The 24867-nt window shown below is 37.9% G+C and overlaps 1 protein-coding gene across 6 annotated transcripts in view; it reads left to right on the forward strand.

Moving 5' to 3' along the window:
- The window catches only part of LOC145662754 (NF-X1-type zinc finger protein NFXL1-like), a 582971-nt gene that overhangs the window by 421960 nt on the left and 136144 nt on the right, over positions 1-24867 (forward strand). For all 6 annotated transcript variants that reach the window (XM_081728623.1, XM_081728621.1, XM_081728624.1 and 3 more), the window contains one exon: positions 12539-12773. In XM_081728623.1, coding sequence (XP_081584749.1) covers positions 12539-12773 — 235 coding nt within the window. The remainder of the gene's footprint in view (positions 1-12538; positions 12774-24867) is intronic.

The following is a 24867-nucleotide window of genomic DNA, read 5'->3' on the forward strand; positions in this document are numbered from 1 at the left end:
GTTACCTAGGGAACTTCTTGTTTTGTTTGTTTTCCAATTGTTAATAAATAATTGCAAATACTGAAACACTAAATATATATCATACTTCTTTGTTGAGAAGTCGTCAACTTATAAAAATTACAGCGCAACAACACGAAGCTTTTATGCTCCCAATGATTGAAATTGCTTCCCTTTGTTCGAATGTCTGATAAAACAAAAGCACCGCCTGATTGAGAAAGTCTAGGTGTAGGAATTGCCAAATATTGGACGGGATTGCCACAAAGAACTGTTGAGCTGGCGCGGTTCGACTCACTGCAGGGGGGCGCGGTGGCTCAGTGGTAGAGCGTTCACCTCTGGTGCTTGGGGTCCCGGGTTCGATCCCAGCCCCCGCCAAGTGAACTTTGTGGTGGACAAACACCGTGCTCGTGGGTTTTCTCGGGGTTCTCCCGTTTCCTCCCACTTTTTTCATTCCACCATTTCACTCATCTCTCATCATCACCGTCTCCTTTAGCCTAACTGGCATAACCGTGGGACGTAAAACTCAAAGATTTCATTTCATTTTTTCGACTCACTGCAGAGTTCTATCATCATCTGGAAAGACGCATTTCTACAATCACGGTCCGACGAAATTTGCGATACAGACCACAATCTACTTCCGATATCTAAACTTCTTGTCAGCGCTTTCAACGAGCTAGCTCTAAGAAGATAGTACCGAGAACTTAAATCGAGGGTTACAAGTGATTGGAAGGCAGTAATATGGTAAGATCTTTTTCTCCTTGTTTCCAACAATAGGCTTCCTTTATGTATAGCGAACGTCCTAAATGATATACTGTATATTCCGTACTGTCTACCTATACCATTACACATAGCAGCGATCAGTGCTGCTGTGCGCTGCAATTTCATGGTACTCCGTTGACATAATTATTATTCCCAGTAGACGAATTACTGCCAGTGGTTACGTGAAATGTTTAGATAGCCAGGTGCAGCCTATGGTACAGAAGGTGCTTCTGTAGTTTGTGACAGAACATAACCATTTCTTTCCTTCAAGGTCAAGATCTAAGGTTTACTTGTCCCTACAATAAATCCTTCTTTGTAACTACATTCCGGCGTTGCCGCTCCAACTCAGATAGAACTAGATTCAGCTCCCAGTAGTCTAACCCCATTACAGTTATCATAGTATAATAGTACAGCTTTTGTTCCGTGTGGCATCCGTAGCTTTTACACTAATATAGGCTAGTATTAGTGTGATTGGAAAACACACATTTCGGTTGCTAAATTTGCAGTCAGTCCACGTCATTTTACAATATATGAAATCTATTTCATTCTACTTTGCCCAGCTTAAAATATGAATTACTTTGATGTAAATTATGTCGGGAAGCATGTAAATGTTATCGAATAGAGCAAAAATTCTCTACTTTCGATCCATGTCTCTGTATTATGTTTTCTCCATAAGTGACGTAAAGGCAATGCTCTAAGTAGAAGAGGGAGTATGGAGGTATACTTCCGTAGATCTTCCACTTCGAGCACTGCGTAAAGGAATAGTGACACAGTTTAAAAGCCAAAATCTTTCTACCTGCAATATTTTCAGTGCGTAGCAGCTGGTTGTTGTATTGCGCCATTGGTCAGGCAGCCCTTTATGCACCATAGCTCCAGGGAGTCAGTTTAGTATTTCTCTATATTTCCTAGCTAATTTCCTCACTATTTTAATATACAATTATTATTTTATTACCAACGCCCTAGCCACACTGGAATATCACTCCCGTGAGATAAGCTAAGTCAAGCAGTGTCGGGTCTGGTTAGAGAAAAGAGAGCAGTGTGACCATTCGTACTCAACAAACGGTGTTGGCGTTTCCGTACTCACCAAACGGTGCTGGCGTTGCAGCGTCCACCCAGCGTCATGAGGATAATTCGGATAATGAGGATACTTGAAAGAAAAAGTAGCGATCTGCGGTCTAGGAAGCCAGCATTAGCGGCCAGAGTAGCCGATCTGCTGACATCGCATCACCACACAGGAACAGAGATGTTCACCCTCGCGAGGGTGGCCCTCTCGAGGGCATCCTCACCCTCAAGTTCCCTCGCCCACAGTGACGCGAGGGCGAGGGAGCGCGAGGGCGAGGACAAGTTTTGGCCGCGAGGGCGAGGGTGCGCGAGGGCAAGCTTCGATGGCGAGGGTGAGGGTGCGCGAGGGCGAGGACAAGCTTCGATGGCGAGGGTGAGGGTGCGCGAGGGCGAGGAAAAGCTTCGACGAAGAAGGTGAGGGTGCGCGAGGGCGAGGACAAGTTTCGGCAGCGAGGGCGAGGGTGCGCGAGGGCGAGGACAAGCTTCGATGGCGAGGGTGAGGGTGCGCGAGGGCGAGGAAAAGCTTCGACAAAGAGGGCGAGGGTGCGCGAGGGCGAGGACAAGTTTCGGCAGCGAGGGCAATGGTGCGCGAGGGCGAGGACAAACTTCGATGGCGAGGGTGAGGGTGCGCGAGGGCGAGGAAAAGCTTCGACGAGGAGGGCGAGGGTGAACGAGGGTGAGGGCCAAGTGTTACTGCGGGAGTGAGGGTGCACGATGGCTAGAGACAACTTCCTTCAGGAGAACGGAAGCTCTGAGCGTGCCATTTAGGGAGGAACGGTGGCTCAGCGATAGAGAAATTACCTTTGTTCGAAGGGTCGCATGTTCGATTCCCGTCCAAGTAAGTTCGTGGTGGAGGACATCGTGTTCGTGGGTTTTCTGGGGATTCTCCAGTTTCCTACCACATTCTCATTCAACTATTTCTTTCATCATTCACTTCTGTCTCCTTTAGCATTTAGCTTGCATAATCGTGGGATCTTAAACAAAAGATTTCATTTTTCATTTGCCTTTACGTATTTGTAGTGTAAGGAATCCTTGAGACAACGTTTGAAAGATATCATTTCATAATTGTGGGAATTACTGAAAATAAACTTTCCAACAATGATAGCTGCCAAAAATGAACCAAGACCAAAGTGATAAAGTGCACAAATTGGCCCCTAGGGTAGTTTCTTAAGACAAAGTTTCATATTTATGGCAATTATTGAAAAAAATTAAAAATTTTAACATTGTTAAGGTAGGACAAATGTATCTCTATTAGTGGTGAATATTAACAATATTTGAGCATCGAAATTAACCTTACAAGCACATTGACACATTTCAGTTTATATTTTAAAATACCAATTAACTTAGATTCACATTCAAATCAATGAAGTCATTCATGTTATAGGTTAGAGTGGGTATATATTTCCGAGTGATAATTCAACAATAGTGTTCTGAAGTATTTTATTTGTTTGCTGACGGAGTTTCAAAATTAAGCTCTTTAGATCTTTCCCTTTGAATTTGTTCAAATTCCTCAGTTACACTACATACATCAGGGATGGTCAACGTGTTGACTGTCAAATTCTGACAGATAGTCCGCGGCATTCACTCTACCGCCACTCATCAAACCTTGATTTCACCCTCACACTCATGACAGCCGCCCTTGTGAGGCTGAATACTTATGCTTGCATCGTAGTTCAAGGAACATTTTGAAGTAGTTGATAAATGATGTAAACGTCACTATCGACCGAGATCTCCATTGTAACTGTTCCATTTTAGGTGTTCCACAGTAAGTTATACGATGATATGTTTAGTTTCCTTTCTTTAGGACGTATGTTAAGCAAGGGCGGATCCAGGACGGACTTCTGGTGGGGGTGGTGGGTTGTAATACTGCTACTTAGAGCTACTTTTAAGAGCTCCAAACTCTGGGATGCGTTTTATTTGTATATATAAAATAAAGAAGTTTCCTCTTCTGGGGGGGAGCGATCGCCCCGATCGCCCCCCTGGATCCGCCACTGACGATAAGGAAATAATTCAACAAATAGGTTGAATAATTGATGCTCTGATCCTTACGAAGGAGGCCCTCTTGAGGCCTCCTCACCCTCAATTACCCTCGCCCTCAATGATATGAGGGCGAGGGTGCGCGAGGGCGAGGAAAAGTTTTGAGCACGAAGGCGAGGGCGAGCGAGGATAATGGACAACTCCTATCGCGAGGGCGAGGATGTGCGAGGGCGAGGACAAGCTTCGATGGCGAGGGTGAGGGTGCGCGAGGGCGAGGAAAAGCTTCGACGAAAAGGGCGATGGTGTGCGAGGGCGAGGAGAAGCTTCGACAGCGAGGTGAGGGTGCGCGAGGGCGAGGACAAGCTTCGATGGCGAGGGTGAGGGTGCGAGAGGGCGAGGAAAAGCTTCGATGGCGAGGGCGAGGGTGCGCGAGGGCGAGGACAAGTTTCGGCCGCGAGGGCGAGGACAACCTTCGACGGCGAGGGCGAGGGTGCACGAGGGCGAGGACAAGTTTCGACAGCGAGGGTGAGGGCGCACGAGGGCGATGGGCAATTCCATTCGCGAGGGCGAGGGTGGACGAGGGCGTGGGCCAACTGCTACTGCGAAGGCGAGGGTGAGTGAGGTCGAAGTAAAATGAACATCTATGCACAGGAATGAGTGCCATAAGTCCAGGCCTCCTAAAGGCTGTTTCGCCAGGAATTAGTTTTTATTATTATTATTATTATTATTAATAATAATAATAATAATAATAATAATAATAATAATAATAGCAATTGGCTTAATAAAGATTCTGTCTGTTTGTTTGCTCTGCTCGTAAGTACATTATTTGTCACTTAATGATACAGTTAGGTAGATCAATAATTAGGATACTGCACACAGGTCAATAATGCAGGTTAGTTTCTTTCTAATGTGATTCATCACTTGTTTAAAAACTGGACAAATTGCAAATTAGGATACTGCACACAGGAAATTAGTAATGATAGGTTTATTACTCAGATATTAACCTGCATACATTAGTGAATATGAGGAGCTTTGTACTAAATAAAATGCTTTTTACATTGTTTCTTTTCTTATTAAAAAAAAAGTTTTAAATTGTTGTTAGAGACAGATGACCTATCGAAGTAATAATAATATAATAAGTTGCCCCAGAATACGCCACTGGTGTAGTTATTAGTTAAACTAATTAAACTAATATTAACGTAATTATGAAAGTTTTGTTTTCATGGTTATATCAGATGTGACTTCAGTATAATCAAGTATTCCAGTTAGAAACCTAAAATACTTTTAATATGATGTTTTAAAGAATAGAGTTGGGAATATGCATATATTAATATGAATTTCCCGCGTTTTCAAAGACTAGACAGAAGCACAGATGTCAATTTCGGTATGTCGTCTCGTGGAAACATCTATTAATATTATTATTATTATATTAACAGGAGAGAAATATTACTTCGTTGAATGACATGTACGTGTTTTATTCCTATTTTGAATAGTTATTCTTGTTTTATTTATCTACTTAATGGTTTGCAACACTGAGCACGGAGAATATTCCAGTCTTCATTGTTTACCCTGACAACAGGGAGAGCGGCTAACCTTTTATTATACTGACAATATCCAATTGATTTACAAACCGCAAACCGCACGTGGCAGCTAATATCCTGTTGATACTATTACTGTTGATAAGAAAACTTGGTTTAGTTTTGGAAACAACTGTCACAACCACCTAGTGTTCCAAGATGACATTGAGTTAATACACAGAGCCAGACCTGCTCAGGCGTATTTTGAGGAACATTAGGATAAATTTTAACATCTCTCGGCCCCCCCTCCCCCCCAGTCCTTCGACTTGAATATTGTTGAACATGTATGATCAATCTAAGAAGAGTAAACCAGCCACACATTTCGTCCTCCATCTGGTTGACGCAAATGAATGATGCACTGCGTAAAGAATGCTTCACTATTTCCCTGGAAAGGACCCGTAAGTCATATGGCTACCTTCCGTGATGAATGCAAACTCGGGTAGGTGAAACACCGTATTAACCACATAAGTTGCATGTTGTTGCGGTCTTCATTATTTTTTATGACTGGGTGGACCATTTATCTTGATACGCTCTTGTAATTTTTAAACTAATAGAAAACGCTGAAATTTTGCTCCATACAAATATCCATAGATGGACATTGTTTAAGATATTCTGTGATACACGAGGTTAATAGTTTTCCGATATAATATCCTTTGAAGAAAATCAAACGTTGTAACTCTGTTTCTACTTGTCCGTAATACGTCTTATGATGATCGTGGTATTCAACAATAAGGTAATTTGGATGTACGTTGCCGCGTTCGTCTCACTTGTGCTATGACTGCGTACAGATCTACAAAGATTACTTATTTATTATTATTACTTTTTATGTTTATGATAATATAGCGTTCTTACTTTATAACACTGAATAAAGAATCTGGTGTTGAAAGCTGTCGTTTAACATGTGGATTTGAAATACGTAATAATTTGGTGTAGTACGTGCAATTCGAGGAAATTATAACTCTATGTGTGGTTGGCAATACTGTTAACCTGGTGGTATCACAGAGTATTCAAACAGTGTCCCCATCGATATATTAATGGTACGAAATTTTAGCGTTTTATATCTATAAGTTTAAAAGATACCAGGACTTATCAAATTAAATAATCTACTGTATGTATATCTATCGGGTGTTCTAAAACTCGCGTCTGTCCCTAGCGAGAGATGATCCTGGAAGTAAGAAGACGAAAACATAATGTGCCATTAACCCTTGGACCCTTGTTTCGGTGGTGGGGCGTAGTAAAAATATGTCGATTTGGCAACCATAAATGACACAACGTCATGATAAATGTTCAATAGAAAAACACTAATCATTTCGTGTGGACTAGATAATAGCAGATTTATGGACACTTTCGTAATGGTTTTGGTCAACATAACTCAAAATGTACTATTTAGTTTCCAATTATCGGAGTAGCAATTGTAAGACTTCTGACAAATTTTGCGTTGCGTTGTTATACTCAGAACGTTCTGAGAGCTGCTGCGAAATGGCCCCTTAGGCATCTAGCGACCTTAAGCAATTTATGCCTGAAGACCCCTCACACGCCACTACACGCATGCGGTGATAAGTTGTTCACTAATGAAATCGTCCCAGCATATCTTTCACGGTTTTGATTTAGCCTCAGACTGTTTTACAGTACATTTACCATTGTAGTGTCGTATAAAGGTATCTTGATGTTAGCAGTCTTTGGGTTGGGAGATGACGTTCACACAGCGCTTTCTGACTATTGTTAATTGTCAATTGTGAAGTCGTTTTGACATAAAATTTGTTAGTTTAGAGTGATAATGAAATTAGGCCAGTAAAAATACGATTTAACCTAGGATTAATTGCAAAAGAAATGAAACCAACGCCAATTGTTTTATTTTATGTTCCTATCGAACATACAAATAGTATAGAAGAATCTAAGTAGGGGAACACCCTCAAAATGGCCACTTTCAATATGGCGGCCAGCACACTTTCAAATAAATTATATATATATATATATATATATATATATTATAGCTATTTCATTTTGTTTCCAGAAAATCGTTATTTTTGGAGTGAAAGTTCTCTGCTTAACTTTTGTTCGTCTTTCTTTAACCTTCATTTTGATACCCAGATCATTAAAATCGGGTTCATACTTCTAAAGTTATAGAGCAAATGATTTCTGACTTGTGCTTCCGTAGGTTATAAATAGTAGCGGCGCACGTATGTTAAAAGAAACTTTGCTGTTTTCAGAACTTCGATTGAAACATATGTGCTGCGGTATTTTGAAAATAATTATTATTATTATCATTAGTTGAAATGTTTTGGGGTTATTTTATAACAAAAATAATTTTAAAATTGAATATACTGATTTTCATTTAGATTATGAGTTGAGTTAACGTCCGGTTCAGAAAGGTTGTATGAGACTTGGACCTACTCATTAACGTGGAATCCGAACCACATGATCTTCCGTCGGAAATTGAACCCGGGTCTCCCACGCCAAAAGCGCGTATGCTAACCGCTTAGCCACAGATGAGCTCATTTTAGGTTGTGACTTTTTAATATGCTAAATTATCTTTATCTCAGTGCAGTGTGCAGTGCAGTGGTCATACTGGTTTTACTTATGCTGAAATATTTTATATTTGTTTTTTCAGGTCTTTTCAGGCGTGTTGCGTAAAAGTGTTTTCTTCAAATTAATACAATGGAGAAGTGTGTCATATATAACGGATCTCTGAATGATGGTAGAGAAACTGTAAGTTTGCGGGTAAGAGTTAGTTGGAGTGTAAATAGTGATAGTTGACAGCGAGGTGATGATTTGGTGACAACGATGATAGAGGAACTGTATCACATTGTTATGAGATGAGTAAAAAATCAAATCCTCCCAACTCAATTCATATGAACTACTGAAGGAAATTCACAGTCATATCAAGGATAAGAAAACAGCTGAAAGTCGTACCAGCAATGTATGGATTCAATACATAAATCTTGTAGATATCTTTCACAGCTTTATCACATCCGAAATGACAAGGGAGTGAAATTTGCATCTGAGTACATGTAAAAAAATGCTTCCACATTTTGCAACCTGTGGCCACAACCTCTACACGAAATCAGTGTACCTATATCTACAGGAAATAACTGATACAAGACGACCATCCGGCCCTGTACAAATTAATTTTTGAGGGCTACCACGTTACTTGACGAAATGATCGACACTGGGCAGGACTTTCTAATGATCTCGTGATTGAACAGACTCTAATGAGAAACATTAAAACCGAAAGAGGATTAACACGAGGTAGAGGAATTGGGGAATACTAAAGGCAACTTTGAATTTTGTCTATGCCAGCATACTCTGAAATTAACTACGCCCTACAAGAGCTAACGGGACTGGAATATCACACAAGTGATTAACATAAGTTGAGCACTTCTGCTAGAGTAAAGAGAGATCAGAAAGATATTTCAGTTATATTGCAATACCTCGGGAGTGAAACCCTTCTACTCAGTGGCGTAGCAGCTACCCTTAGTGCGGGGGCCCCCCCGCCGTCCTGCGAAAGTATAGAGAAGTGGCTCCTAGTTGTAAAACCTTACTTCTATCGGCTTTACAACTAGGGCCCCTTCTCTATACTTTGCGGGGGGGGGGGGCGCAAAAGTGTGCTACGCCACTGCTTCTACTTCAATATTGGAACACTATGTTTTACAATATTATAAATGGAAGTGGGACAGAAATGAATGTTAATGTTGATATGGCAAAGGAAGATAGAGATAAAATTCTGAGCTCGGTGGTCGAGAAAGAGATTGGTAAATATTCATTTAAAAGATCGCATAGGCTGTCATTATGAATGCTAAAACAATATTGTTATGGATTGTCAAAATGTGCCTATGAATGCACAAATTCTCTTCCAGAGGCTGCTGTTAGTAGCTCAATCAAATAATGAAAATATGGAAGAAATGTTCAAGTATGAATTATCACAATACCCTTCATCCATGTGTGACCAATTTAGACTTATGAGAGAAGCAAAAAAGTCTGACTTAGCACATGCGTTGTGGAAGATGGTAGGAAATGAATTGAATGAGTCATGTGAAACATTACTAACAGAACAAGTCGTTGTGGTTGGCGGCTCCCTTTTGTATCGCGTTCTCTGGCAAAAAGGCAAGTCTTTTAATTCTATATGTGCTAGGTATGTATTGTTTACCTTTAAAAACTACCCCAAAGTTATCATTGTCTTTGACGATTATTGTTCTGAACCAAACTTAAAAGACACAACCCATATTCGTCGATTGAAGAGAATAAAAGGAGTTCAAGTTATATTTACTGAGGACATGCCATTTCACTCTAAGAAGGAATTGTTTCTCACAAACTCAAACAATAAGTAGCGTTTCATACACACTATGTGATAAACTACGAGAAGAGGTCTTCCAAACACTACTTGCTACTAACGACATGGATGTCTACATTGTGAAAACTTCTGTTAACTGTGTCAGAAAAATTATGACACTTGTGTATGCAGAAGATACTGATATTTTGATATTACTTTGTTATTTTGCAAGTACAGATGGATTACCATTGTATCTCAGATCACACGGACAAAGCGGTTCCAGTGCACAACGTGAATGGGACGTAGAACGTGTATGCTCTATTCTTGGTGAAGAAATTTGTAGTCACTTCCCATTTATTTATGACATAGCTGGATGTGATCGCATTTGTTTAGTGTAGGCAAAAGTGTACCATTGAAGAAAATTGAAGATGAACTCTTCCTTCAGCAAGCAAGAGTATTTCAAGATTCTTCGTCCACCCAAAAGAACATCATCACTGCAGGTGAAAAACCCCTAGTTTGTATAATGGTAAATCAACTTATACGTTACAGAAGTTACATTACCAAAAATTGTCAAAAAATATCAGTATAATCGTCTGTAATTGAAGCCAAATGCCTTCCACCCATAAGTGATGTAGCAGAGTTCCATTCTATGCATGTGTGTATGCAAGTACAACAATGAGGTGAATCAGATAAACAATTGAAGCCAGAGGAATACGGATGGAAACAGGTTGAAGATAGGTTTCTTCCGATTCCAAAGTCCATGCCTGCGGGTCCTTTAAATATTCGAAAGGCCATCAGATGTAATTGTCGATGGGGTTGTGATTCTTAAAAATGTACTTGCAGGAAATAGCAAATGGCTTGCACTGCCGCATGCGGAGAATGTCATAGTGCAAGTTGTCTGAACTTTCCTAAATCTTGTTTTGAGGACGAATATTCAGAATAGTTTTCAACTCGCACTTTTTATTTCTTTACGCTGAGGTGATGCTAGAATACAACATTCAGTTGCCGTAAATTGAGAATAATAATCATATGTGATTGTTTGTGTGTCGTGGATATGTGAAAATAATTATACCCCGTTAATTTATATTTTATAAGCTGTATTGAGAATAATAATCATATGTGATTGTGTGTGTATACTGGCTAAGTGAAAATAATTATTACCCGTAACTTTATATTTTATAAGCAATCTGTTCTACTAAGTACTGTTAATAGCCAATATAAAAGAACATTTACCAACAGATAATTTTCTGTAACTTTGGAAGTATTAGCCCGACTTTAATGATCTAGGTATCAAAATAAAGATTAGAGAAAAACGAACAAAAAATAAGGAGAGAACTTTCACTATAAAGTTAACGGGTGTGACCAAATGAACCGAGAAAGTAAAATATAAAGGTATAATGGCCGCTATATTGAAAGTGGCCATTTTGGGAGTGTTCCCCTAAGTTAGATTATTATTTTGGGAGTGTTCCCTGGAGTTAGATTATTCTATACTTTTTGTATGTTCAATAACTCCATATAATAAAACAATTGGCGTTGGTTTCGTTTCTTTTGTAATTAGTCCTAGGTTAAGCCCTATTTTTCACTAGTTTTACTGGACTAAAATGTACTAAACGAAACCAAACGTAAAACGTTGCAATAATGATACAAGTAATTTAGAAGACGAAAGAATTATTCCAAATGTTGAATATTTTCTTTTGCGGACCCTCTGAGTTCTACGGCCCTAATCAGCTTGCCTTGTTTGCCTAGTTGCAAAGGCGTCGCCCGGAACAGAGTAACATCTGTAATTGGCAACCAGGCGATGTGTACTTAATTCCCATCCCTGATTCCTTCTTTATTTTCTTAAAAAATGTTTATTATTATTATGCAAAACGTCATTTCAAGATAAATATAAATGGAAACAATTAAATAAGTGAGAATAGTTTACAGAAGCAGAAATAAGCACACTGATGTACAGTCAGAAACAATATTAAGTATAGGTTGGAGCTATAATTTCTTATATCTCCAACCTATGCTTAACATTGTTTCTGACAGTACATGTAAATGTCTAAACGTATTTAATGTGTTCGATAAAGTATACATACATTTGTAGTTATTCTGACAAATACATAAACAAGCTACATACATATGCATAATGTGAGCTTTCCTCACATGCTAAGCGATTAGGAGGGCTCAATTCGAATGCAGGTGAGCTTGGTTTCAATCTCAGTGTTAACACGTTCAGACATTTATATGGTACGTCAACGCACTAATGGTTTCAGATATTCCCCGAAGAAGACGTTCAATACATAGTAGTACTGCGAAAATACCAGTAGCCCATCTCCAGTACAATCGGAGATATGTCCTGGTCAGAAATTTTGTGGCTCCGGGAGAATTTTCTGAGAGGGCCACGTTTCTTATTTCTCTTCCTGCACTCTATTCTAATTTTTCCCACTATTTCCATTCACCTTGATCTTAAAATAGCGTCTTGCACCTGAAACATCTGATTTAAACATGGATCGTGAGTTGCCAGTAACACGTGTTACTTCTACCCATTCTTTCTATTCCTTACTAATTTCTTATCTAAATATCCTAGACAAAATTATTCGTTGGTTCAAACAAATACAAGTATGTTGAAAGTATTATCGTAAACGAATTTAAATTTATACAGACTCGCAAAGCTACGTGGCAAGGATTTGCTAATAATGTGTATGTGTTAGTTTGATACAAAAAGGCTTTATTCTAAATATCTCTGACAAAATTACCTTAACTTAAAAATTAAAGAGTTTCTTTCGAACGAATAAACTAATCCAAATTTAAAGTAACTGTTCACACACACACTGAACTGTACGTATCACATTTCGAAAACTTTAAAATTTCTAGCTTAATGTAATGCAATTGCATTTTTACTCCCTGATAGTAATAAACCAGAGTGCCACCATAAGGAGCGTGAATATCATCGATGTCATTTTGGCGACTGCCCACCGTGTCATCAGATATGTGGAAAGATCCATACTGACTGTGGCCATGCCTGCATGGTACCATGCCATTCAGCTGTACTGGTAGAGATAGGTGGAAAGAGAATTCCCACAGGACCCTGGGAAAAAACAGAAGTTCGATTTGAAAAACAAGAATTACCATGTCCGAAGTGCGAAGTAAGTACCTTGTTTAGTTGAACTATCACACACATATATATATACTATTAGCAGTGTATTTCACTCTCTCTCTCTCTCTCTCTCTCTCTCTCTGCCTCCCTCTCTCTCTCTCCAATGTGTTTGTTAAATATCATGTGAAACGGACTGATTAAGTAATATCATTATTTCACACTAGTACGTAAAAGCACTAATGACAAAGGAGATTTCACAGAGAATAAATTTACAAAACCTGGATAAAGCACTAAAAAACTTAATTGATATACAGGGCTATTGTAAAAGATCTTCACGATTTCAAAGGTTAGCAACTCACGTTTGTTTAGTCACAATGGCATTGGCATTTAGCTTATGTTAAATGAGGGAAAACTCAAAATTATTTATTATTTTTTTTTATATTTTGTTATTTTGTTTATAAAGAGGTGCATGTTATGTTCCTTGTCAAAATTGCTCAAGATGAGTACCGTTTGTAATTCAACATACGTCAACTTGGTAGTGAAATTCTTGGCGCACTCTTTTTTACATACCAGGGTCAGGAAATTCATCTGCTTCTTAAATTCGTTCTCAAGGTTCAGTTAAATTATTAGGGAGGGGTGACTGATACACTTGGATTTAACATAACTTTGTTGAAAATTCCGTTTCACATGAAAGTAGAGAATAAAAAAACGTTGTTCTGTTTTCGTTTCCTGCTATCTAGATTTACTGTTACCCTAGTTACGGAATGCGTAACTACACATCAGCTTTACCAGTCACGTATTGTTTTCCCATTCCCCCCCTTCCCCCCCGAATAACTTGATTATCATGAGTACCCTTTCCTCTCATGACTTGTCTAAAATTGGGAGATGAACAAAGCGTAACTGATGTTTCACAACATGTTCTCAACCTGCTCATCTTTCTTGGTCTGACAGTGAGTAATTCGATGGTAAAACACAAATACTGCGTTCCTGATGACGTCCAGTTCAATAAGTACAATTTCGTCAATAACCTTTGATGAAGATGCATTGCTTGATATACTCGGCTTTTTAAATAAATCCAGAAAATGTAGTCTAGGGGCGATAAATCAGGGGAACAGAGAACGAGTGGGCCACCCAATCTAACCTCTTCTGCCAACCCGTTATTTAGGAAATTCCCTGTTAAAAAATTGTCGCATATTTATACCGTTGTGCTGTCCTGCACATCTTGCTGAAACCATCTGTGGGCAAAATTTTCTTCTGCTGTGTCTCTCATTGCGGGAACTATTTGATTTCGAAGCATCTCCTCACACAGTTCCGAAGTCAAATTGTTATTAATAATAAAGGGCCCAGTCATTGTATATTTAGCACTGCCGCCCAGGTATTTAACTTTCCAGGTTGTAGATTGGGTTTGAAAGGACCAGTGAGATTGCTGTTAAATCAAAACCTGCAATTATATCTGTTGATGTAACCGGTTGAGTGGAACGTGCCTTCATCAGAGAACACAATCCTGGTAGGATCATAATTGATTTGTTTCATCATATCTTCACAAAATTCTACACGGTGATCAAAGACATCTTCATTCAGCTGGTGTATCACATGAATTTTGTATGGGTGAAACTTCATTTTCTTCAACATGCTTTTCGCAGACATGTGCCTAATGTCATATTGTTCAGCAGTTTTATGAATGCTAAGTTGAGTATTTTCAACAAATGACTGCAACATCAAGCTGTTTGTCGCCGATTTTGGTCCGCCAGGAATGTTACAATCCTTTATAGTTATCGTTTTCTCGACGAGTCTTTACGATGCACTCTACAGTAGATCTCGAAATGGAATTGTGTGGAACGCGAATTCGTTTCGTTAAATATAACCTTTACTTCAGCACATGACCTTTGGTGATTGCCCCATCCTCGTACTATTGAGAACGTTAAAATTTTACTTTGAGAGCTCTAATTTAACCCTTTCAGACCTGGTGGTCACATTTGTGTACATTAAGTTTTAAGCTTAATATAATTACTCTGGAGGATTCTAAATGGCTGGGTTTTTATGTCAGAATTCTTTGAACTTTTCTAAATCACTTTCCACTATTTCTGTGGTGTTTTAATCTGTTGTCAGGAAGCAATGCACATTTCTTGTAGACTACTTGCACGGGCTATCACAATGGACAAAGCTTAGCCACGTAGGCTGTTTTATTCTTGGCGAAACAAGCTATTTGCAATAAATTCTCCTCTTGTTTTAGTGATGTATTTTGAGTTTCTAAACTATATATATCACAATGATGTATTCGATTAACCCCATTTTTATTTTACATACGTATTTCAACCCTAATGCACGCAAAATGTTTCGTCCATAATTCTCTAAATATGACATCCGCAAACGAATTGACGGTTGTATTTCATTTGTTAAGTCATAAAGAATAATAATTCAAAATAACAATAACACCGGAGAGTAAACAAAAAATCAGGTCTGAAAGGGTTAAACCAGTTGAAATACAACTTGAGTATTCAGAGGTTCTCTGTAATAATGTTTACTGCTACCAATATCTAATGGCTTCTACGTTGCTGGACCGCAATTTACAATCAACCATAAGTATTTACAGAACATGACAAAGGGGTAACACATGTGTGTCTTGTGGTCAAATGTTATTTGTTCCACTAAATTTATAAGAGCACATTTGCTCTCTTAGATGTACCGATCAACTTTACATATTCATATTTACTTTCACTTCTCAGGTGAAATTGTATGCAGTTTCAAATCAAATCCAAATTATGCACATCTACATAACCATAACAACAAAATAATTATGTCCTTTTAAACTTTAATAGATCCACCGATCAACCTTACGTGTCCACTTTCAATTTTACCTCTAAGGTAAAATCACATGGTCTATATTCAAATCAAATCGCATTATACATATCCACATAAACATGACAAAAATGAATAACTTAATTCTCTTTTGACACTATGCCCGATTATTAATTGAAACTTCATGTCCCAACGGAGAGCTAGAGTTAATCAACTTTCATAGTGTCCACAAGTTCACAGAAAAATTCTCAGCTCTTGGAGAATATTGTTACAAACGTGTTTTAACTTTATATTTTTGCAAGTCTTAGCACCAACATCAGAGAGCATGTCCAGTTCTTGAACCAGCTTTTCACTTATCAACCTCTCGTACAATGATATTATTATTATTATTATTGCGATCTGTGTGTTATCTAGGTGGACAACGAAAAAATACTTAAACTAGAAGTTGCATGTTTTCGGTTGCAGTATCCGAATCTGCATTAATGTAGAGGATTTCTATTTGGAATTTTGAGAAGATGAAGGCAACTTCATTTTATGTTAGTTGAATAGATTTTTTAAAATGATTGGACACGTACTTAAATTGAAAGTGTATTTCTCGAGGTATTTAGTTTATAATCAGCTTTAGGTGACGTACGTGCGTACGATGATATTCATTTTTTTTTTTTTTTTTTGCGATTACAGCTCCATCTAGTAGAATTACGAAAATGTGCTTCAAGTACAACTTGTTTCTTTTCGATCGCACAATCAGAATCTGCAATAAAATTAGAGGGTTTAGATTTAAAACTTTCAAGTTGGCTACCGGGGCCCTATGATAGCCCTCTGGCATGGGTACATTCTTAAGTAACTAGATTTGTCTCATTTTTGTCATTTCGGAAATATTTTAGGTCGCAGATTTAGGGGACGTCCATATGATGATATTCATTTTTATGCTATTACAGCGGCATCTAATAGAATAACGAAAAAGTGTTTCAAGTAAAAGTTGCTTGTTTTTGATTTGAGAATCAGGATCTGCAATAAAAATAGAGGGTTCCATTTGAAATTTTCAAGTTGGCACCTGGGGACCTATGATGGGACCCGTGGGGGCACCTGAATTTTATAGGCCCCTGACATGGGTACATTCTTACGTAACTAGATTTGTCACATTTTATGTCATTCCGGAAATATTTGAGGTCGCAAAGTTAGGGGACTACGGTGTACGATGATATTCATTTTTTTTTTTTTGTGATTACAGCGCCATCTATTAAAATAATGAAAAAATGCTTCAAGTAAAAGTTGCTTAGTTTTGATTGCAGAATGAGAATCTGCAATAAAAAAAGGGGTTACCTACCATTTGCGATTTTCAAGTTGGCCCCTGGGGCCCTATGATGGGACCCCTGGGATCACTTATTGTTTACAGAATTTTATAGGCCTCTGACATGGGTTCATTCTTACGTAACTACATTTGTCATATTTTATGTCATTTCGGAAATATTTCAGGTCGCAAGTTAGGTGAGACACCCTGTGTATATATATATATATATATATATATATATATATATATATATATAACACCTCACCGTTCCTGATACATACAGATTGTTCAAAAAGTATGCTCATTATATAGCAGAACCCCTATCGTGAAAGAAACTTTCGAAATTTTAGGTGTGTGACCATCTTGAAGGTCTTACCTGTATGTGTTCGCCTTGTTGAATTAAATGTTGTTTCTAGTGCCAGTCATCATTATTCCACCTGTCTTCTAACTCCCTCTACAGTACGTTGGTGACTCTTTTCGTTTTTCCCAACATATCAATGTGTCTTTCAGGCTCATTAATGGCCTGTTTACTACTACCTTAAAGCTTGGGGCCTGTGTGATGTCTTTTGAGGAATCACCATGTGCAGGTTGGACCTACCTTAGTATTCCACCCTATATACAAGTCTTGAATATATGCATATATATTACAACCGCTTGTGACAGTTTCATAAGTTATTTTGTTCCAGACACTGTATAATTTGACTGAAATCAGTACTATTTTCCGATGCATTCTCTTCACATAAAAAGCAGAGGAACGTAAAGCTATATAGGCAGCGAATTTCCTTCTTTGCGCTTTAAATACAAATCTCTTTCTTCCTATATACTGAACACTTGCGTTTGAGATAAAGTAGCTCGTGAGAAATCAAATTTGTTTTACCTACATCAGATGAACAAAATCCATCTTGTTTTTAGATATCAAGATTGCTAATTACACATATTTGAACTAAACCATTTCTGTGTTAATCATGTACTAATATTTAGTGATTTTCTAATACATTTCTACAACCTGAGTTGGGCATTATGAGAAACCACTTCGAACCCAGATCTCACAAATTCAGTCAAATATTTAGTAACTCAGGACTGCAAAATTTGAATTAATAATAATAATAATAATAATAATAATAATAATAATAATAATAATAATTTAATAATAACTATACTGTTACTACATTCCTCATTATACGTAGGTCAAAGCCCATTTTCCCCTTACAATATTAAAGAGGTAGCAGTAACTTACAAGTTTCTAGTTCCTAAAATAATTTACAATATAGATTTAGTTTTGTAACCATTTATTTTCTTACATATTGATTACCCCAGCACGTAATTCTGAACCAAATGGACACATTTTTATAATGCTTTTTCCTCAAGAATATACACTGGAGGCAAAAGGAGAAGTATTTCTAATTGCTAATTGTATATATTGTATTCTAATTATATATATATGTATGTATACGAGGGGGTGCTTAAAAGTTCCTGGCCTTGCCAAGAAAAACAAGTGTCAGAGGTCTGAGATTACATATTTATTCAGCGTAATCACCATTGAGATCAATGCACTTTTAACAGCGTTGTTGAAGCTTTCCTAGCCCACGCAAAAGAAAAAAATCATTTGATTGTTCCTCAAACCAGCTCGCAGCAGCCTGTGTGACGTCAGGTCAGGCATGTCCTCAAAACGGTGGCTCTTTAGGTGTGTTTTTTTTTTAGTTTGAGAAATAGAAAATAGTCAGAAAGGGCCAGGTCTGAGGAATAAGGTGGGTGGTGGACCAATTGGAATCCAAGGGTGGCGAATTTGACAGCAACAATGTTGGACTTATGAACGAGTGCATTATCGTGAATATCATGATCCCTTTTGTAAGCTTTTCACGGCGTTTCGTCTTAATTTCCTCTTTCAGCTGGTCTAGAGGATTAGCATAATACTCTCCGGTGATAGAGGCGCCATTCGGTAGGTAGTCCACCATTCTAATTCCATCTTAGTCCCAGAAAACGGACGCCAGGACGTTTTTGGCCGATTTCTGGGTACGGAACTTTTTGGGACAGGGGAAATCACTATGGTGTCATTCCTTTTGATTGTTCCTTGGTTTCGGGATCATAAATATGGAGCCAGATTTCATCCTGTCACTAGTCTAGCCGAAAAGACATTTCCATTTTCAAAATGGACCAAAGTAGCTTTGGACCCTTCGACACGTTCTTTCTTTTGATCCATTTTAAAAGTTTTGGCACCCATTTCCCTGAAAGCTTGCTCATGTTTAGGACTGTGGTAATAATATAACCAACTCGCTCCCTGGAGATATCCAACATCTGAGAAATCATTTTGTTGGATATTTGATGGCCCTCAAGAATCAACGCATAGACAGCATCTCATGTTTACTGATCTGTTAAGGTTGATGGGCGTCCGCTGCGGGGCATATCTTCCGCCGTGAAATAGCCAATCTTAAAAACGTGATACTCAGGTTTTTACACAGCTATATGAAGGACATTTCTCCCCCAGTGTTTGTCACAACTCCATATGAATTTTCTTTGCAGACTTTCCCTGGACTCTTCATAACGGTCCTCAGCTCCGACGACGTGAAACTTCCTCGAGCCTCTTCCGTCTCACCTCCTACCTACATTGACAGGTTTTGTTCAATTAGGATTGAATTCATTTTAACACCGTTACATATTAAGATATGAGGTTCCCTTCTGCAAACAATATTTTTATTTGTCTACTTTAATTTAAAGGGAACAAAGCCAGGAACTTTCCATCTCCCACCCCCATCCCCTCATATATATTATACTATTTGTCATGATATTCCCATATTACTTTATAAACTAATTGATACAAAATGCTCAATTTTAAATACTGATAGATGGTCCTTGTTTCTCATATGTGGCAATACAACCAGATTAATAGTGTTATCAGTGCAACATAAAGTTGTTTCTTTCTTTTTTAAAAAAAAAATAACAATAATACGTCAGATTATTACATATTGTAAATCTACATGTAAACTTAAAAACATTACTGTATTACAAACACCGAAAAACAGCCAAATTGTGGAGGCTTGTACAATAGTAATAAATGAAATGAGACGTGCGGGGCAATGATATTCAAAGTACCTTAGTGTCGAATACTACGGTCATCATGTGACAAATTTAAAACAAGTAGAAATTAACTTACAAGTTCAAAATTTGTTTTTTCAAAGAACTTTATTTTCAGAAAATGCTTAGATAAGTATCTCATTCAATTAAGTAGATGCTTTTAATAGACATAAAAATCTTTATGTCGTCAACTGCCTTTTCAAATTTCAAACCATTCCGGAGATATAGAAAAATGTAAAAGTTAATATATTGCTTAAAATGGCGTATGTGGGAACTTTTTGAAGCGGTAATTGGTTTTCTTTGCTACTGTAACATCCCAATAATAACTTTCAGCAATAATAGTAATGTGCAATTACAAGAAGTTCTCAAGATTTCGTCATTTTAAGCAATGTTTTAAACTTTAACAGTGTTTGCTTGCATGTGCAGAACGATTTGAGATATCAGGTTGTTGTAAACAGCGTTGTAATCTTCACATCTATCGAAAACTATTTTTGCAATTGCATGAGGTACTTATCTAAACACTATTTCGAAGTAAAAGCTTTTGAAAAAAGTCAAATTTAAATTCCTTGTAACTTCGTTTCTATTCGTTTAAAATCCGTTAGATCATAATTATAGTATTATACCCAAAAGTACTTTAAATGTGCAATGAACCGCCCATCTCACTTGCGTTATTACTGCTGTAGAGACCTCGAATATTTGGATATTTGTGATACTGTAGTGTCCTTATTTTGTAACACTAAAGAACAAATGTGATATTATAAGTTTCTATTTAACATGTAGATTTCAACTATAAGAAAAATAGTAGTGCTATTAGAAAAATAACTTTATGTTGAATTCACATTGCAGAATATGTCAAACGATGTCACTGGCGATATTCGTTTAGTAAAGTCAGCGACAAAAGACTCGAACCCCCGACTGCTATAGCTCAATTAGGTCGGCTCCACTGCTTTTGCTGATATCACAAACGCCTGGACAAGTGATATCCTATTCGTTTGTAACTTTTCAAGCAGTTGATAAGCCTGTAGAGCACTGACACAGGCTTTTGCTATGCAATTTATGTACGAAAAAAGTTCTCTTTTTGAAGACTGATTTCTATTGTTTCGAGCGTGCTGTTCGATGAGTTCCATGTATTGAAAACACTATGGTATAATGTATTACTATACTCTATACAGCATACGAAAATAAAAGCAAAAACCGCTGATTATGCATAGGTGAGAAAAGATTGAAATAAATTGAAAATATCAACTGCGGATCAATTGAAGAGAATCTGTGTATGTGAGATATGATGTAATGCAGAAAATTTTGCAGCCAAGTGATTTTAATACAATTATTACACGAACACATTTTACGAAAAAATACTGTTCTTAATCCGCTATTATTAAAATCAGATTGATTAAGATTCACGAATCAAATACTTTTATATATAACAATTCTGAATTTATTATTTTTAACGCATTACCGTTTGTGCAGATCATGTTATGTATTGAACATGCTATAAGAGCAATGATAATACCACACATTCCATAGATTTTCCGGCTTACAAACTATTTAACCACAGAAAATGAACTTAAAATAAATTTTATTTAAACATATAAATCATTATGTTGCTTGAAACAATTGATTCGACTATTGTCTGTTATATGTAGAAACTCGAAGAAATGCTCACATCCATTTTTAATTTATTCAATCTGTGATTTACTTAGAGAAATTAATAAACTAAATCAAAATACAGAATGTCAAAATTGCTGTATATATTTCACAGTTTGTTTTAAAATCTATACTAGAAGACGTTTTGAAGGATTAAGGCGTTTTTATCTTTGTAAAACTTGTAGAAATTAAACTATATCTCATAATGCTATTAAAGAAATACAGAGATTGTTCAGCCTACCTTTGGCAGATTTCGTTCCTTCCCCCTCCTGGGCAGAATGGACTCACCCGACTGGTTCGTGGCGTCATGCAGTATTGTGCATTGGCTTCCTAGGAACGCAGTTGTTTTTCCGCGCAGACGAAAATAACGCACAAAACAGGACCATTGTTGTGAGTGTTGTGTTAAATTTGTTTCCAAGTGGGTGGGTTTCCGCTCTGTGACCAAAATGCGGCCCAAACTAAGCCGGTTTTGGGAAGGCTATGTTGCGGCTCTTTATGACGCCCAGTTTAGTGTTTCTATCATTAGAAAACAGTGCAAGAAGAATGATTGCAACATCAGTTTAAGTGGAATAAAAAATGTTATTATAAAGCACAAGGGCAACGTAGCTCCACCATTTGGATCACCAACAATGTTGCCTAGGAAGCGGGAATGCACCAAGGCCACCTCCACCATGCAGAGGAATCTTCGCAAAATGGCAATGAAAGAAAATCCTCAACACAAAAGTATATGGCTAATCGTCTTGATGTGTCTTTGGGGACTGTGAGCCAGACTTTACACCATCAACTCAAGCTGGAAAAAGTCACGAAAGCTCGCGGCTATCTTCTGACGGATGCCCACCAAAAGGAACAAAAGTGTAACGCCCGGAAACTGTACGAACGGCATCTGGCAAACCAAAGGTGGATGTACGTCGTAACGCTCGATGAAGCATGGATTTACCTTTCCGACTGCGGCAAACCGAGAGCCATCATGTACCGAGAGAAAGGCGCCAAGAACTTTAGAAGGTGAGTCCGTGTCTGTAAAGAATCCTTCCCAAAAGGGTTCATGGTCGTTACTGGCTACTGTTACCGAGGTAAACTGAAGATTCGTAGGGTGGCATGCGGCCGATCTACGAGCATGAGATTCCGACAATGTACGGAAATGACGCCAATCTGGTGCGCATTCACATGGACAAGGCCTCATGACATACTTCACGATTGTCCCTCGCATTCTACAGGGAGATGGAGGAGGCAAGTGGTATACAGGTGATACTTTTCAATGAGGTACCTGTTAAATCTCCAGATGAAAGTCTTATGGACCATTGTGGATTTGGATTGCTGAAGCGGGCATTTGGAAAAACGGCGTGTGACAATTGTGGAAGGACTTTGGAAAGCTGTGCAAAGGGAATGGGACAAGATTCCCCTCCCAGTTCTTCAGCGAAGCCTATTACAGTGGAAATTATGCTGTCAGGCTATTGTTAGGAACCAAGGGAAACACATCGAGCACTTACGGACCTGGCGGCATGGATTCTTCTAAATTTTTAGGGAAGTCGAAATTGGTCAAATGTAGACTGAACAACCTCTGTAGATCTTTGTTGCTTTTACTGTGAATCCGATAGTTTTGATATCGACAGTGATTAATTCAATTTTATGATTATAATATATTCCACAAAACTCTTTATGGCTTACAAACTATAAAGAACATATACAGTATACTACCCTACACATAATTTCATTTCTGTTCTATTCCATAATGCTCCCAAGCTAATGTATTTGCACCATATCACAAGACATGACTTTTATCATCATTTGAATTTAATACTAGTTTACTATCCTTTAGAGTATATACATTACTACTTTATTACTTTTAATGAAATTTATATTTATGTATGTTCTCACATTATTGAATAAGCAGTTTTTACAGTCGACAAATTATATTTCCTTTGCTATTACTCTTAGAGGTTAGCTGCGAATATACTGAATAAGCAGTCGCGGACAGCCGACTAGGAGTGGTCCTCCAGCTTGGGGGTTTGGGTAGGGCTAACAACCTCATCCTGTAAAAAAAAAAGCACTTGTTCAAAAATATTCACAAAAGCCTCGGACAAGGACTGATAACTTGGCACGACCTCAGCAAAAGAAAATGGACATGAGATTTGGAAGATGGAATATTAGGAGTCTTTATAGGGCAGGCGCGTTAAAATCCGTAACGAGTGAGTTAGAGAAATACAGGATGGACGTAGTAGGAGTTCACGAAGTTAGGTGGGAAGGAAATTGATCTATGAATTCTGGAAATTTTACTTTCTTTTGCGGGGAAGGAAATAAAAATTACCAGTTAGGAACAGGGTTGTTCGTTCATAAGCGTATATTACCAGCAATTAAACGGATTGAATTTGTTACTGACAGACTTTCTTTTACTACTCTTAAGGGACGATGGTGTGATATTATTGTTTTAAATGCACATGCCTCAACTGAAGATAAGGATGACGATATAAAAGACAGTTTTTACGAAGAAGTGGAACGTATATTTGACCAACTCCCGCGATACCATATGAAAATTCTATTAGGGGATTTCAATGCGAAGGTAGGACGAGAGGATATTTTCAAACCGATTATAGGAAACGAAAGTCTGCATAAGGAAAGTAATGACAACGGTGTTAGACTCGTGAACTTTGCAACATCCATAAACGTAATCGTAAAGAGTACAAAATTCCCACATCGCGACGTTCATAAATACACTTGGACATCACCAGACAGGAAAATACATAATCAAATTGATCACGTTTTAGTAGATAGAAGAAGGCAATCTAGCATAATTGATGTCTGGTCGTTTAGAGGGGCTGATTTTGACACTGTCCACTACCTGGTAACAGCGATAATACGAGAGAGGTTATCGTTGAATAAAGGTAATATTCATTGTCCGAAAACCGAGAGATTCAATTTAAAGAAATTAGAAGAGAGCCAGGTAAGAGAGGAATACCAGATTGAAGTTTCGAATAGATTCTCGGTTTTAGAAGATTCGGAGTGCACTAGTGTTGAGGATACCTGGATTGAAATTAGAGATAGCATTAAAATTTCAGCAAAAGAAAAATTGGGACACGCGGAAATACGTAGGAACAAACCATGGTTCGACCAGGAATGCATAAAACTAGCAGAGAAGAGGAAACAGGCAAAATTACGCTGGCTACAATATCCGAATGAAATAACTACACAAAATTTCGCAGATATCGGGCGGGAAACTTCCAAAACTTTTAGAACAAAGAAACGCGATTTTCTGAAAGCTAAAAGTAAGGAACTTGAAGATAATAGTAAAAATAAAAACATCCGGGATATGTATAAGGGAATCAACGAATTTAAGAAA

Source organism: Thermobia domestica, chromosome 10 (genome assembly GCF_964235325.1).
Source record: "Thermobia domestica chromosome 10, izTheDome1.hap1.1, whole genome shotgun sequence".
NCBI classification, from domain to species: Eukaryota; Metazoa; Arthropoda; class Insecta; order Zygentoma; family Lepismatidae; genus Thermobia; species Thermobia domestica.